A 12,610-nucleotide genomic window follows, 5' to 3' on the forward strand; every position below is an offset into this window, starting at 1 on the left:
ATCTATTTTTGACATCAATACGTCACTTTGCGACCCCTTTATGTACCGAATTACCCTACAGTAACAGTAGACTTTCGAAAAACCAAGAAAAAATTTTCTTGGTTTTTTGGGTTTTGGAGCCCATTTTCCCCGTGAGGGGATTGTAAATTTTCCTTGTTAATTATAAAAATCTTAAGGACGTTGCAACTTGCATTGAGACACCTCAAGCACACTTCTTATGGTATTTTCTATGTTCCCCTGCCTCTCGCCTTCACTTACTACTGCAGAAATGTTAGAGACAACGATTTTATTTCATGAGGCTTTTTTGAATTTTTTTGGTTATTGATGAAAATGTGGAATAAGATATCTGTTTTACAGCGATTGGTGAGCGGATAGGTTCGGGAACATAGAAAATACCATAAGGAGTATGCTTGAGGTGTCTCAATGCAAGTTGCAACGTCCTCAGGATTTTTATATTTAACAAGGAAAATTTACAATCCCCTCACGGGGAAAATGGGCTCCAAAACCCAAAAAACCAACAAAAAATTTTCTTGGTTTTTCAAAATTCTACTGTTACTGTAGGGTAATTCGGTACATAAAGGGGTCGCAAAGTGACGTACTGATGTCAAAAATAGATTTATGAATGTGGCAATAACGTTTTGGAACACTGTGTGACATCAAAATTATCTGTTTCTGACATCAAAATTATCTGTTTCGTACATCAAATAGATTTATTTTGAACATCATGTGGCAAGATATCAAAATCTATTTTTTCGACAATCAAATTATTTTTGAGGATAAAAATTGCCGAAAACGCAAGATATCAAAAATATTTATTTGAGATAGCAAATTCTTTTTTAGAATTATCTATATAAATACTTCGTTTTTCCGGATAGGAACGTAGAAATGTTCTTCTCAACCCAAGTGCTTTTTGAGGATATCACTTGTTCAGGCAAATTCTTTTAAATAAACAGTGCAATGCACTCATCAGCGAATAATGGGATCAAAGCAAATCACATCAATTTTAGATTCTTACGCTATTTTATTCGAAAATGACAATGTACATTTTACGCACTACGCATGCTTTATCGAGTCTAATGTACTATGAAATATGTCTCTAATTCGACATATATTTTTAATATGTATCTTCGTTAGTTCAGGACATGGGGTGTTAGTTATAAGGACGTGAAGTTGTTAGTTCAGGGCATCAATTGATCTACGTTTTCATTTAGGACGTCAAAGTTATTCCTTCCGGGTATCGAGTCGTTCCCTCCTGGCATCGAGTCGCTGTTTCCTCCGGGCATAAAGGCGTTGTTTCCTCCGGGTTCGGATCAGTTGCTCCTCTGGGCACAGAATCGTTGTCTCTTCGGAACATGCAGTAGTTGTTTCTTCTTCACATGAAGCAGGTTTATCTTCCTCACATTGAGTAGTTGTCTCCTCAGGACATGTAGTAGTTGTTCCTTCTTGAGATGGTGTGGTCGTTTCTTCCGCACATGGAGTAGTTGTCTCCTCAGGACATGGAGTAGTTGTCTCGTCCGGGCATGTAGTAGTTGCTTCCTCCGCACACGGAGTCGTTGTTTCTTTCTCACATGGTGGGGTCGTTTCTTCCGCACATGGAGTAGTTGTTTCCTCTGGACATAGAGTAGTTGTTTCCTCCGCACACGGAGTCGTTGTTTCTTCCTCACATGGCGTAGTCGTTTCTTCAGCACATTGAGTAGTTGTCTCCTCTGGACATGGAGTAGTTGTCTCCTCAGGGCATGGAGTCGTTGTTTCTTCGTCACATGGGGTAGTCGTTTCTTCAGCACATGGAGTCGTTGTTTCTTCCACACATGGAGTAGTTGTTTCCTCTGGACATATAGTAGTTGTTTCCTCCGCACACGGAGTCGTTGTTTCTTCCTCATATGGCGTAGTCGTTTCTTCAGCACATGGAGTAGTTGTCTCCTCTGGACATGGAGTAGTTGTCTCCTCAGGGCATGGAGTCGTTGTTTCTTCATCACATGGGGTAGTCGTTTCTTCAGCATATGGAGTCGTTGTTTCTTCCTCACATGGTGGAGTCGTTTCTTCCGCACATGGAGTAGTTGTTTCCTCTGGACATGGAGTAGTTGTTTCCTCCGCACATGGAGGAGTCGTTGTTTCTTCCTCACATAGTGGAGTCGTTTCTTCCGCACATAAAGTAGTTGTTTCCTCCGCACACGGAACCGTTGTTTCTTCCTCACATGGCGTAGTCGTTTCTTCAGCACATGGAGTAGTTGTCTCATCAGGGCATGGAGTAGTTGTTTCCTCCGCACACGGAGTCGTTTCTTCCTCACATGGTGGAGTCGGTTCTTCCCCACATGTAGTAGTTGTTTCCTCTGGACATGTAGTAGTTGTTTCCTCAGGACATGGAGTCGTTGTTTCTTCATCACATGGTGGAGTCGTTTCTTCCGCACATGGAGTAGTTGTTTCCTCTGGACATGTAGTAGTTGTTTCCTCTAGACACGGAGTCGTTGTCTCATCAGGGCATGGAGTAGTTGTTTCCTCCGCACACGTAGTCGTTGTTTCTTCCTCACATGGTGGAGTCGTTTCCTCCGCACATGGAGTAGTTGTTTCCTCTGGACATGTAGTAGTTGTTTCCTCAGGGCATGGAGTCGTTGTTTCTTCATCACATGGTGGAGTCGTTTCTTCCGCACATGGAGTAGTTGTTTTCTCTGGACATGTAGTAGTTGTTTCCTCAGGGCATGGAGTCGTTGTTTCTTCCTCACATGGTGGAGTCGTTTCTTCCGCACATGGAGTAGTTATTTCATCTGGACATGAAGTAGTTGTTTCCTCCGCACATGGAGTCGTTGTTTCTTCCTCACATGGTGGAGTCGTTTCTTCCTCACATGGAGTAGTCGTTTCTTCCTCACATGGAGTAGTTGTTTCATCTGGACATGAAGTAGTTGTTTCCTCTGGACATGTAGTAGTTGTTTCCTCCGCACACGGAGTCGTTGTCTCATCAGGGCATGGAGTAGTTGTTTCCTCCGCACACGTAGTCGTTGTTTCTTCCTCACATGGTGAAGTCGTTTCTTCCTCACATGGTGAAGTCGTTTCTTCCGCACATGGAGTAGTTGTTTCCTCTGGACATGTAGTAGTTGTTTCCTCAGGGCATGGAGTCGTTGTTTCTTCATCACATGGTGGAGTCGTTTCTTCCGCACATGGAGTAGTTGTTTCCTCTGGACATGTAGTAGTTGTTTCCTCAGGGCATAGAGTCGTTGTTTCTTCCTCACATGGTGGAGTCGTTTCTTCCGCACATGGAGTAGTTATTTCCTCTGGACATGAAGTAGTTGTTTCCTCCGCACATGGAGTCGTTGTTTCTTCCTCACATGATGTAGTCGTTTCTTCAACACATGGAGTAGTTGTCTCCTCAGGACATGTAGCCGTTGTTTCTTCCTCACATGGGGTAGTCGTTTCTTCATCACATGGAGGAGTTGTCTCATCAGGGCATGAAGTAGTTGTTTCCTCCGCACACGGAGTCGTTGTTTCTTCCTCACATGGTTGAGTCGTTTCTTCCTCACATTGTGGAGTCGTTTCTTCCGCACAGGGAGTAGTTGTTTCCTCTGGACATGTAGTAGTTGTTTCCTCTGGACATGGAGTAGTTGTTTCCTCCGCACACGGAGTCGTTGTTTCTTCCTCACATGGAGTAGTTGTCTCATCAGGGCATGGAGTAGTTGTCTCATCAGGGCGTGGAGTAGTTGTCTCATCAGGGCATGTAGTAGTTGTTTCCTCCGCACACGGAGTCGTTGTTTCTTCCTCACATGGTGGAGTCGTTTCTTCCGCACATGTAGTAGTTGTTTCCTCTGGACATATAGTAGTTGCTTCCTCAGGGCATGGAGTCGATGTTTCTTCCTCACATGGTGGAGTCGTTTCTTCCGCACATGGAGTAGTTATTTCCTCTGGACATGAAGTAGTTGTTTCCTCAGCACATGGAGTCGTTGTTTCTTCCTCACATGGTGGAGTCGTTTCTTCAACACATGGAGTAGTTGTCTCCTCAGGACATGGAGTAGTTATTTCATCCTCACATGGTGGAGTCGTTTCTTCCTCACATGGAGTAGTTGTTTCCTCTGGACATGTAGTAGTTGTTTCCTGCGCACACGGAGTCGTTGTTTCTTCCTCACATGGGGTAGTAATTTCTTCAGCACATGGAGTAGTTGTCTCCTCTGGACATGTAGTAGTTGTCTCCTCAGGGCATGTAGTCGTTGTTTCTTCCTCACATGGGGTAGTCGTTTCTTCAGCACATGGAGTAGTTGTCTCATCAGGGCATGGAGTAGTTGTTTCCTCCGCACACGGAGTCGTTGTTTCTTCCTCACATGGTTGAGTTGTTTCTTCCTCACATGGTAGAGTCGTTTCTTCCGCACAGCGAGTAGTTGTTTCCTCTGGACATGTAGTAGTTGTTTTCTCCGCACACGGAGTCGTTGTTTCTTCCTCACATGGGGTAGTCGTTTCTTCAACACATGGAGTAGTTGTCTCATCAGGACATGGAGTAGTTGTTTCCTCCGCGCACGGAGTCGTTGTTTCTTCCTCACATGGTGGAGTCGTTTCTTCCGCACATGGAGTAGTTGTTTCCTCTGGACACGTAGTAGTTGTCTCCTCAGGGCATGTAGTCGTTGTTTCTTCCTCACATTGTGGAGTTGTTTGTTCCGCACATGGAGTAGTTGTTTCCTCTGGACATGGAGTAGTTGTTTCCTCCGCACACGGAGTCGTTGTTTCTTCATCACATGGGGTAGTCGTTTCTTCAGCACATGAAGTAGTTGTGTCCTCAGGGCATGGAGTAGTTGTTTCCTCCGCACACGGAGTCGTTGTTTCTTCATCACATGGTGGAGTCGTTTCTTCCGCACATGAAGTAGTTGTCTCCTCAGGGCATGGAGTAGTTGTTTCCTCTGAACACGTAGTCGTTGTTTCTTCCTCACATGGTGAAGTTGTTGTTTTTTGCAGGTATGGTCGAGTTTTTCGTTTTTTAAGTGAAGCGTCATAACGATTATCAGGATCATCGTGACGGTTATCGCGATCATCGCGAGTGTTATCACGATCATCGCGACTGCTATCACGATCATCACTACGGTTATCGGAATCATTGCGACGATTGTCACGATAATTATGACGATCTACATTATGATAGTTTTTAAAATAGTCAGAAACTGTAGTTGTTGGTATTGGACCGCATTGCACATCCTAAGTTTAATACAAGTATAAACGTTATCATTCTCATCAATCAAATTTAATTTTTAATTTTACCGTCGCCCACCACAAAATCAGAAATATTGCAACAAATTTCATTTCTTATGACTTTTTTGGCCTGCTTCCTATGAACCTTATGGTCCTAGTGATACATTAGCTTAAAATCAACCTCTTTTTATATGTTGCCAGATTCGTTTCACTTCCGGAAGAACTGATATGGCATAGTCAGGGATCTTACGACAATTCGCTCGCTTTAGAGTACAATAGTAATTTCAAAGACTGATCATCAGCCGCTGACAATATAATTGGAATGGGTAGTTAATAGTCATTTACAGCTGATTGATGTGTTGGATCAAACTGAAAAATCGAATCTATGTATTAGCTTTGAACTTTTTTTATCCACAGTTAACACTTAAATGTGACATGGCATTTACCTTTGAACGCAATAGTGAATATGACGGGCAATGTCCAGTAAGGTTAGTTCCAGACTGTTGGGTAATGTGAGAAATTCAAAACCAAAACACAAACGTCAAATTTTTCGCTCATATTTTTTCGCACAAAACCCCAGACTAGCAACCCGGTTTGTGCACCGACTGAGTGAAATACACAATATCACAAAAAATATCTGTTTGGGTTGAAGAACCCAATTCAATTTACGTACAATTCGAGACAAATACAAATAAAATTTTGTTTTTAAAACCTTTTGAAAGACAAATAAACAAACAAAAATCGCGATTCTGGATCGAATTGTAACGTTTGCCATAAGTCAATAATGTGTAGCGTCGATCGAGGTATATGATTTAAAGGATGATATCCGTTAGTGACGGATTGACTTGAAGAAAAATAATTCACCTTGACATTACAGAAAGGCTATTGTTCTATGTCTATTGAATACTGTGAACGAAAATTGGTTTTTCATGCTCTTCTTTTCCCTAGGGTCGAAAGTGACATATTACACACCTACAGAAAACAGGAAATTTACCTACCCTTTAACGCTCTAAAAAATGCAATGATATAAAGGCTCTTCTATTCGAGATCATTTTTAGGCTTTTGCCAATTGACCTTCATAACCGGAAAGCATTGGGTATGAAAGTATGTAGAATACGTTTTTGGGCGCCCCACTCTACATCAGTAAAATGTGGCAAGGATCCCATGGAAATTACGTTTACGAAATTACGATTTACATCTTAGAATCTAAGGCTCCGGACAGATTCTGGTCGGCCTGATTAAGGTCAGATTGACCTGAACTTGATTGTAATGCGAACCGAATATAATATTGCAGGCTGAAGTCATTTCAACTACTTCTCGCCACCGAGACCACTACCGGGAATGATTACAAATTTATCAAATGTGGAGGCAAGTGAATCTTGATTGTAATCTGGTATTAGAAAGTAAAGGTCATGTGATAAACAATCAACAACTGTCCAAAGTATCTATATAGTCGCTGGAGGCTACACAGCCAACTGAATAACAACAACCCCCCGGCTCAATATTTGTTAGATTTATTCAATTTGGATATACAATTCAGAAACGTACCTAGCATTTTTGAGGAAAATTAGGTACGAGTTCAGTCTGTGTATACTACTCAAACTGTTTGGACGTTTCCGTATTAAATTAAATTTCTTTTGTAATGAGTCTTATCATTTATCATGACGTGACCTGGTAAACAAACAGGTTATAGACCTAGACATACTACGTGGAATATATTGTAAAAACAATAGCGAATGTAGTAAAGATACGTGAAAATTGTTTTTGCTGAAGACGGGGTATAAATCAAAATTGAAGAGTTTGTGAAAATTGTACATGCCGAAAGGCAATACGATGATGGCAATAAAGTACATCAACTGGAAGACAAGTAGTTGTGTTTATTATGGAATGTTGCTTTGACTATGAAATTAAAGTAGCACGGCTGATGGAATCGATTTGAAGTGCTGTCGGAATTTGTGTTGACGAAAGAACTTATGATCTGCAATCGCATTGATCGTAACCGCAGCGATCATGGCAGAAATGATTTACGGATGTGGATTGTTTTGAGGTGTCAGTGGTGTTGGGAGTTGTGAAAAAGCCATAGTTCAGCTGATGGCAGTACGGAATTGACGAATGTGATGACGACAGTGACTGTGCAAATATGTGTAATGAATAGTTATTCACTAATCTCAATTTTGAAACCTAACTAGCTGAAAATCCAGTTTTTTGTACTACGAATTCTTTGCCGTATATATGACTCTTTCATCTAAGTGTGGATGATTTGATTGCTCCTACGATAGTTTCAACGCCGAAAACATCACTCAAAAATAAAACTTTCAACGAAACGGAATGTGAGTCCACCAAGTCGGCAAAAAAAACTCGAAGCAGGAATTTATAAGACGAAACATTGTCCAATAAATTAAATTAAATTATTTTTATTTATTTCAAAGCAAAGTTTAATACCATTTCGTTACCAAAAAGGTGACAAGACAAATTGTGTAATAGTACAAAATGAAAAGAAAGTGGTAATGCCACTCGGTGACATACTACACAACCGAATGGTATTTAAAGACCGAATTGGTTGTATTTAGTAACTACCATAAAATTGCAACCAGATAGTATTAGTGCAAAATAAATGTCTTGTCACCTTTTTGGTAACGAAATGGTATAGTTATTTACTTATCTGTTGTGGACGGTATATTTTAGGCAATTTCGCGGATTGTAGCGAACAAAGTGATAATCGGAAGTGCCTAAAATAGGCCGTCCACAACAGATGCGTGTACAACGTTTCATGCTGAGGGCCTAAGTTACGAGAAAAATTCCGTAATTTATTCCCAAGGAATAATGAAAATATTTTTTTGCGTGCATAATAAGAGAAGAGTCGAACTTTATTCCGTCGGCAACATGACTAAAGGGCGTCCTACCATTTTTTTAAACGACTATATCTTTCGAACCGTTGATTGGATTGACTTTATCCAACGCTCAAAATATCACAAACATTTGTTTATCATCATTAGACCAGCTCTGATATGTATACGTGCTACACGGGCCTGTCACTATTCACGCTATCGACAAAAATTTCTTTAATCAATTTCCCTTGGGTGTGACGTGTCCTCTGTACGTTCAGGGCATTTGCCTCAGTAGCCATATTGTGGTCGGCGCGCCCAAAAACAAACGGTGAAAAGTGTTACTGTCTTTTTTTGTGTAACAAACACTAACAATCTCTGGGGTGTGAAGACCTCGTTTCCATTTACGGAAAATGTACGAATATCTCTGCTGAACTGTTGTTTGTAAGACGTCTCGAAAAGTAAATATGTAAATATGCCATTCAACAGATATATAGGCTCAATTACAATTCCGATCCCATTTCATTTACTCAACTTGCAAGTTTATTTGTCAATCGAATAAATATTTTTTGCATTTCCTTTGATCTATAACACAAATTGAAAGAGACATTCTCCTAATTAATCCAGAATCGCAAAAATTAGCCCTCCGTTTTGCCCCGTTTGCTTGACAGTGGTCGAGTAAACAAAGGAAAATTGAACAGGATGTTTATGTTAGATTATACAATCCAGATGACCAAGGTTGCGGTAGCGACGCTAATAGCGATGATAAAATTTAAAATTGATCGCTAGTAGCGACTAGCGCTCGCTAAAATTCAATTAGCGAAAAAGTTAACTGTAAAAAGATAGAACTGGAGAAATAGTGGTGTGATTCTTTATTTATTGTCTTCGTTCACAATTGTTTTCGGTCTAACAAAGTTTGTATGAGCGACGAACATTTCATTTTGACATATCTCATCGCAGTGTTCGAAATTTTTAAATGCAAACAATAGTACTTTATTGGTAGGCGGGACAAAGTCAAGAATTACTTCTTATGTACATATTGTATATAACAAGTGAGCGAAGTGAACGCGTGTGTATACAATATGTACATAAGAAGTGATTCGAGAATTTTCCTCGCCTACCAATACAATGCTTTATCTTCCATGTGTGACTATTTCATACATTCAGCGCTTCTGTATATAAACACGAAGACATACATACTACCTAAAAATCAGTGAAATGTTATTTGTGTGCAACAGAAGAGACTTCATATAGCGAAAGCGTAACACACACTAAGTACGTATGATTTGATTACACTTGCGCCATTATGCATTGTTTTGCAAGTTGCTTGATTTCATAACCGTGGTATCTCAGACGGTTAGATCGCCGCATATTAATAAATTTTTTAGATGATGATTTGGGGTTCAATTCATGGTCGAGACATTTTTTTTATGAATTGCTTTCTTCGAAAGCTTATGAAATCAATTTCAGTAAAAACAAAATACAAAAGTGTTTGCAAATAAATTCCGGTATGATAAGTAGATTTTCCTAACTAGAACTACTTCACGATTTCGATGGCTGATTTCTCCAGATATAATTGTGCAATCGAAAAAAAATTGCTTCACGCGAATCCTGAGATCACGCACGACACAAAAGTATTTTGTTTGGCGAGAATCCGTTTAGTCAAAATTTAATTTTTATTCGATGTCAATATTCACTTAATTCACACACAATGTTCATATATAAATGCGTTCGCATATTAATGCACGCTACCATATTATTTGAATCTGTTATAGGATACTCATTGTAGTGTGAGTTCGTATGCAGTCACTGACACACAAAACTTATTTTCTTAATGAGTAATGAAACCTTTGTTACGGAAAATGAATTTTCTTATTGTCAAAAATTTCGATTCGTTAGGATTCAAGATTACGATCACTATAGATGACTGCTTTACGATGTTATATACCTACCTCCATTTTTTTGAATAGGATTTTTGGTCGCAGTGGCCTTTGCTTATTTAGTTATTGCGTCGAAACTATATAGAATCGAAGCGTCATTTCAATATTCTTACAAGCACGCGAGGCTGCATCAATTTTTTTTTTATAAATTACTCCCGAAATACGTGACAATATCGCGAGATCGAAGCATTGAATTATGCAGTCTTAAATGGATACTGCGGCTGAAAGTGTTATTAATGATTTCGATGATATCGACGAAGAAATGCCTTTTGAGGTTCTCAAACACGCCAAAGAAGCTATACTTGAATTGTTGCCGAAACAATCGCGTGAGAAGTATAATCGAACGTACAAACATTTCAATTGGCCACCATCAAGAACTACAATTCAATGCTAAAAGCAACCTTACGGACGTTTGAGAACATTGATATTGGAAAATTCGTTCAAGTGACCGCTTTTCTGAAAGCGAAATCAAGCGACTACAAGTCGAAAAAAGCCCGGGTGTTTACCGAAGAGAACTTGAAGGTCTTCATTGACGAAGCAGACACCCACAGATGGTTGGAAGCGAAGGTAAGAAAGGCGTAAATAATCAATCAAGAAAGCTTGCCTACAAAATTACGTTAATTTTCTTTAGGTTATTTGCATCTTCGGTATTTGCGGGGCTCTTCGAACTGATGAATTTACGAGAATAACTATGGAAGACGTCGAGAAGCATGGCGATTTGTTTCTCGTTAAGATCAATTGAACCAAAACAAAGATTGCTCGGTCGTTTACGATCAATGGTGGATTTGCGCGAATCGTGGAACAATACATCAACCTCCGACCTGCTATTCTGAACTCGATCGATCGTTTTTTTACAAACTATCAACGTGGCAAATGTACGATACAATTCATCGGTAAGAATAAATTTTCCAACATGCCGCGTCGAATTGCAGAGTATCTGAAATTGGCGGAACCGGAAAGATATACGTTACATGCAGGTACAGTCTGGAGCTTTGAAAGAGACCCCGTCGTTGCTTGTATTTTAATTGAAAGTATATTGCGACTGGGACGCGAAGTCGATATTTTTGATCGATACGTCGAAATATCAGAAAGTGTCACACCAGCACTTCACTTATTTTTTATACTTCGCTGAAGCAGCACGAAGTTTTTTTTTTTTGCTTTACAAAAATGTTATCATTGTTTCCGAGAGTTATTACCCGTTATGGGTAATCGAATATTTTTGCTTTACATAAATGTTATCATTGTTTCTGAGCGATATTACCTTTAATTGGTAATCATTTTTTTTACAAAATGTTGTCACAGTTGAACGTTATTATTGGTAAGAATGAGTGCGTGATATCGCAGTATTTTTTTGTGTTCTGAGCTAAGATTTTGGCCTCAATATTCCAACAATTCTTCCTTCAAATTCAGTTTTTGTTGAGAGGTTTAGCTATGAATAAATAAGTTTGCCGAGCTGATGAGTTTTTCATCTTGTTTCAGTTTACCTTTCGAGTGGGGCGGTGATCTGGTGATCTGCAACCCGATCGGGACCCTTTTCTGCGTTGAGAATATGGCGCTATTGACAACGTGATAATGACATCAAGGCTCATGATTTTTGTTTAAATTGTGCTTGAGAATCAGTCGGTCATTGCATTCATCAAGCTCTCAGACGTTCGACGTGTTGACGCAGAAATGGATAATTTTTCGTCACACCGTGTATATTGTGGGGGAGAATTATCCATTTCTGATTCTGAAACGAGGTGTTGTTGGAATATGAATCTGTTGCTTCTAAAAAGTTTCCTGTTTTTCCATCAAACTTGGTGTTCCGAACTGTTTGTTTGCCTTTTGATAACAGATGACTAGAGCTTTTTTTATCGTTGACATTGTTAAGAGTCGCGTAAATAAAAACGAAAGAAAGAAATTTGTGTAATTCAATACTGACGATTACTGCATTAGTGTTTGATGTTGGTAATCTTCCTATCAAAGTGATGACTACAAATTTTCGGTTAGTTAAAACCTGAGGGTCTCTAACGCCTTTTGAATAGGGAAAATACTTTGTTGTATCGATCCAATATTTCAGTTTTTCCGAAGTTCTTAGAGTGCAACTATCTTTCGTTTCCGTATTTATTGACTCCTAACTCCGTTGTTTTTTTTCTAACATTACCGCAAATCCATGAAACTGATCATGTGAACCATGACAATACAACAAGAGTTTTGGTGTGGAAGCCACTCCTTCAGAAGTTAAAGTCTCCCAAAGTTCTTCTTTCTCCCCTATATTTTAATAGTCAAAATGATACTTGGCAATTGGTTGGATTTTATTCACTGTCGATACTTGGTAAAATCGTTTAGTTTTGACTTTGCAAGTCACCGCTCGGGCAAATCGTTCGGTGCTACCAACAAATATTATCATCCGACTTGAATATCGAACACGTCCTTAAAGCCGAGCGGTGGCTTGTAAGTGTCGAGCGGTGGTTATATATGCTAGACGTTGACATTTCTACCGAACGCTGACTTGTAAGTTATATATACCGGGCGGCGTTATTTCTACCAAGGGGTGACCTATAAACTGTAAGCGTTTAAATTGTAAGTGCTGCGCGATGACTGGAAATACAGAGCGATGACTGAAAATACAGAGCGGTGACTTAAAAGTTTGGATAGATGAGCGGTGACTTAACAATACCGAGCGCTGACCTGTAAGTGTCGAGC

General features: G+C 39.7%; 1 protein-coding gene across 1 annotated transcript; it reads right to left on the reverse strand.

The window, feature by feature from the left end:
- Positions 1 to 1,013: 1,013 nt before the first annotated feature.
- On the reverse strand, positions 1,014 to 5,311 carry LOC119073121 (mucin-2-like). The gene is made up of 2 exons (XM_037178423.1): positions 5,230 to 5,311; positions 1,014 to 5,166 (listed from the first exon to the last, which is right to left on the reverse strand). The coding sequence occupies exons 1-2, from the start codon at positions 5,269 to 5,271 to the stop codon at positions 1,222 to 1,224; spliced, it is 3,987 nt and encodes a 1,328-aa protein (XP_037034318.1). The 5' UTR covers positions 5,272 to 5,311; the 3' UTR covers positions 1,014 to 1,221.
- Between the last annotated feature and the right edge of the window lie 7,299 nt (positions 5,312 to 12,610).

This window comes from Bradysia coprophila, unplaced genomic scaffold (genome assembly GCF_014529535.1).
Source record: "Bradysia coprophila strain Holo2 unplaced genomic scaffold, BU_Bcop_v1 contig_137, whole genome shotgun sequence".
NCBI classification, from domain to species: domain Eukaryota; kingdom Metazoa; phylum Arthropoda; class Insecta; order Diptera; family Sciaridae; genus Bradysia; species Bradysia coprophila.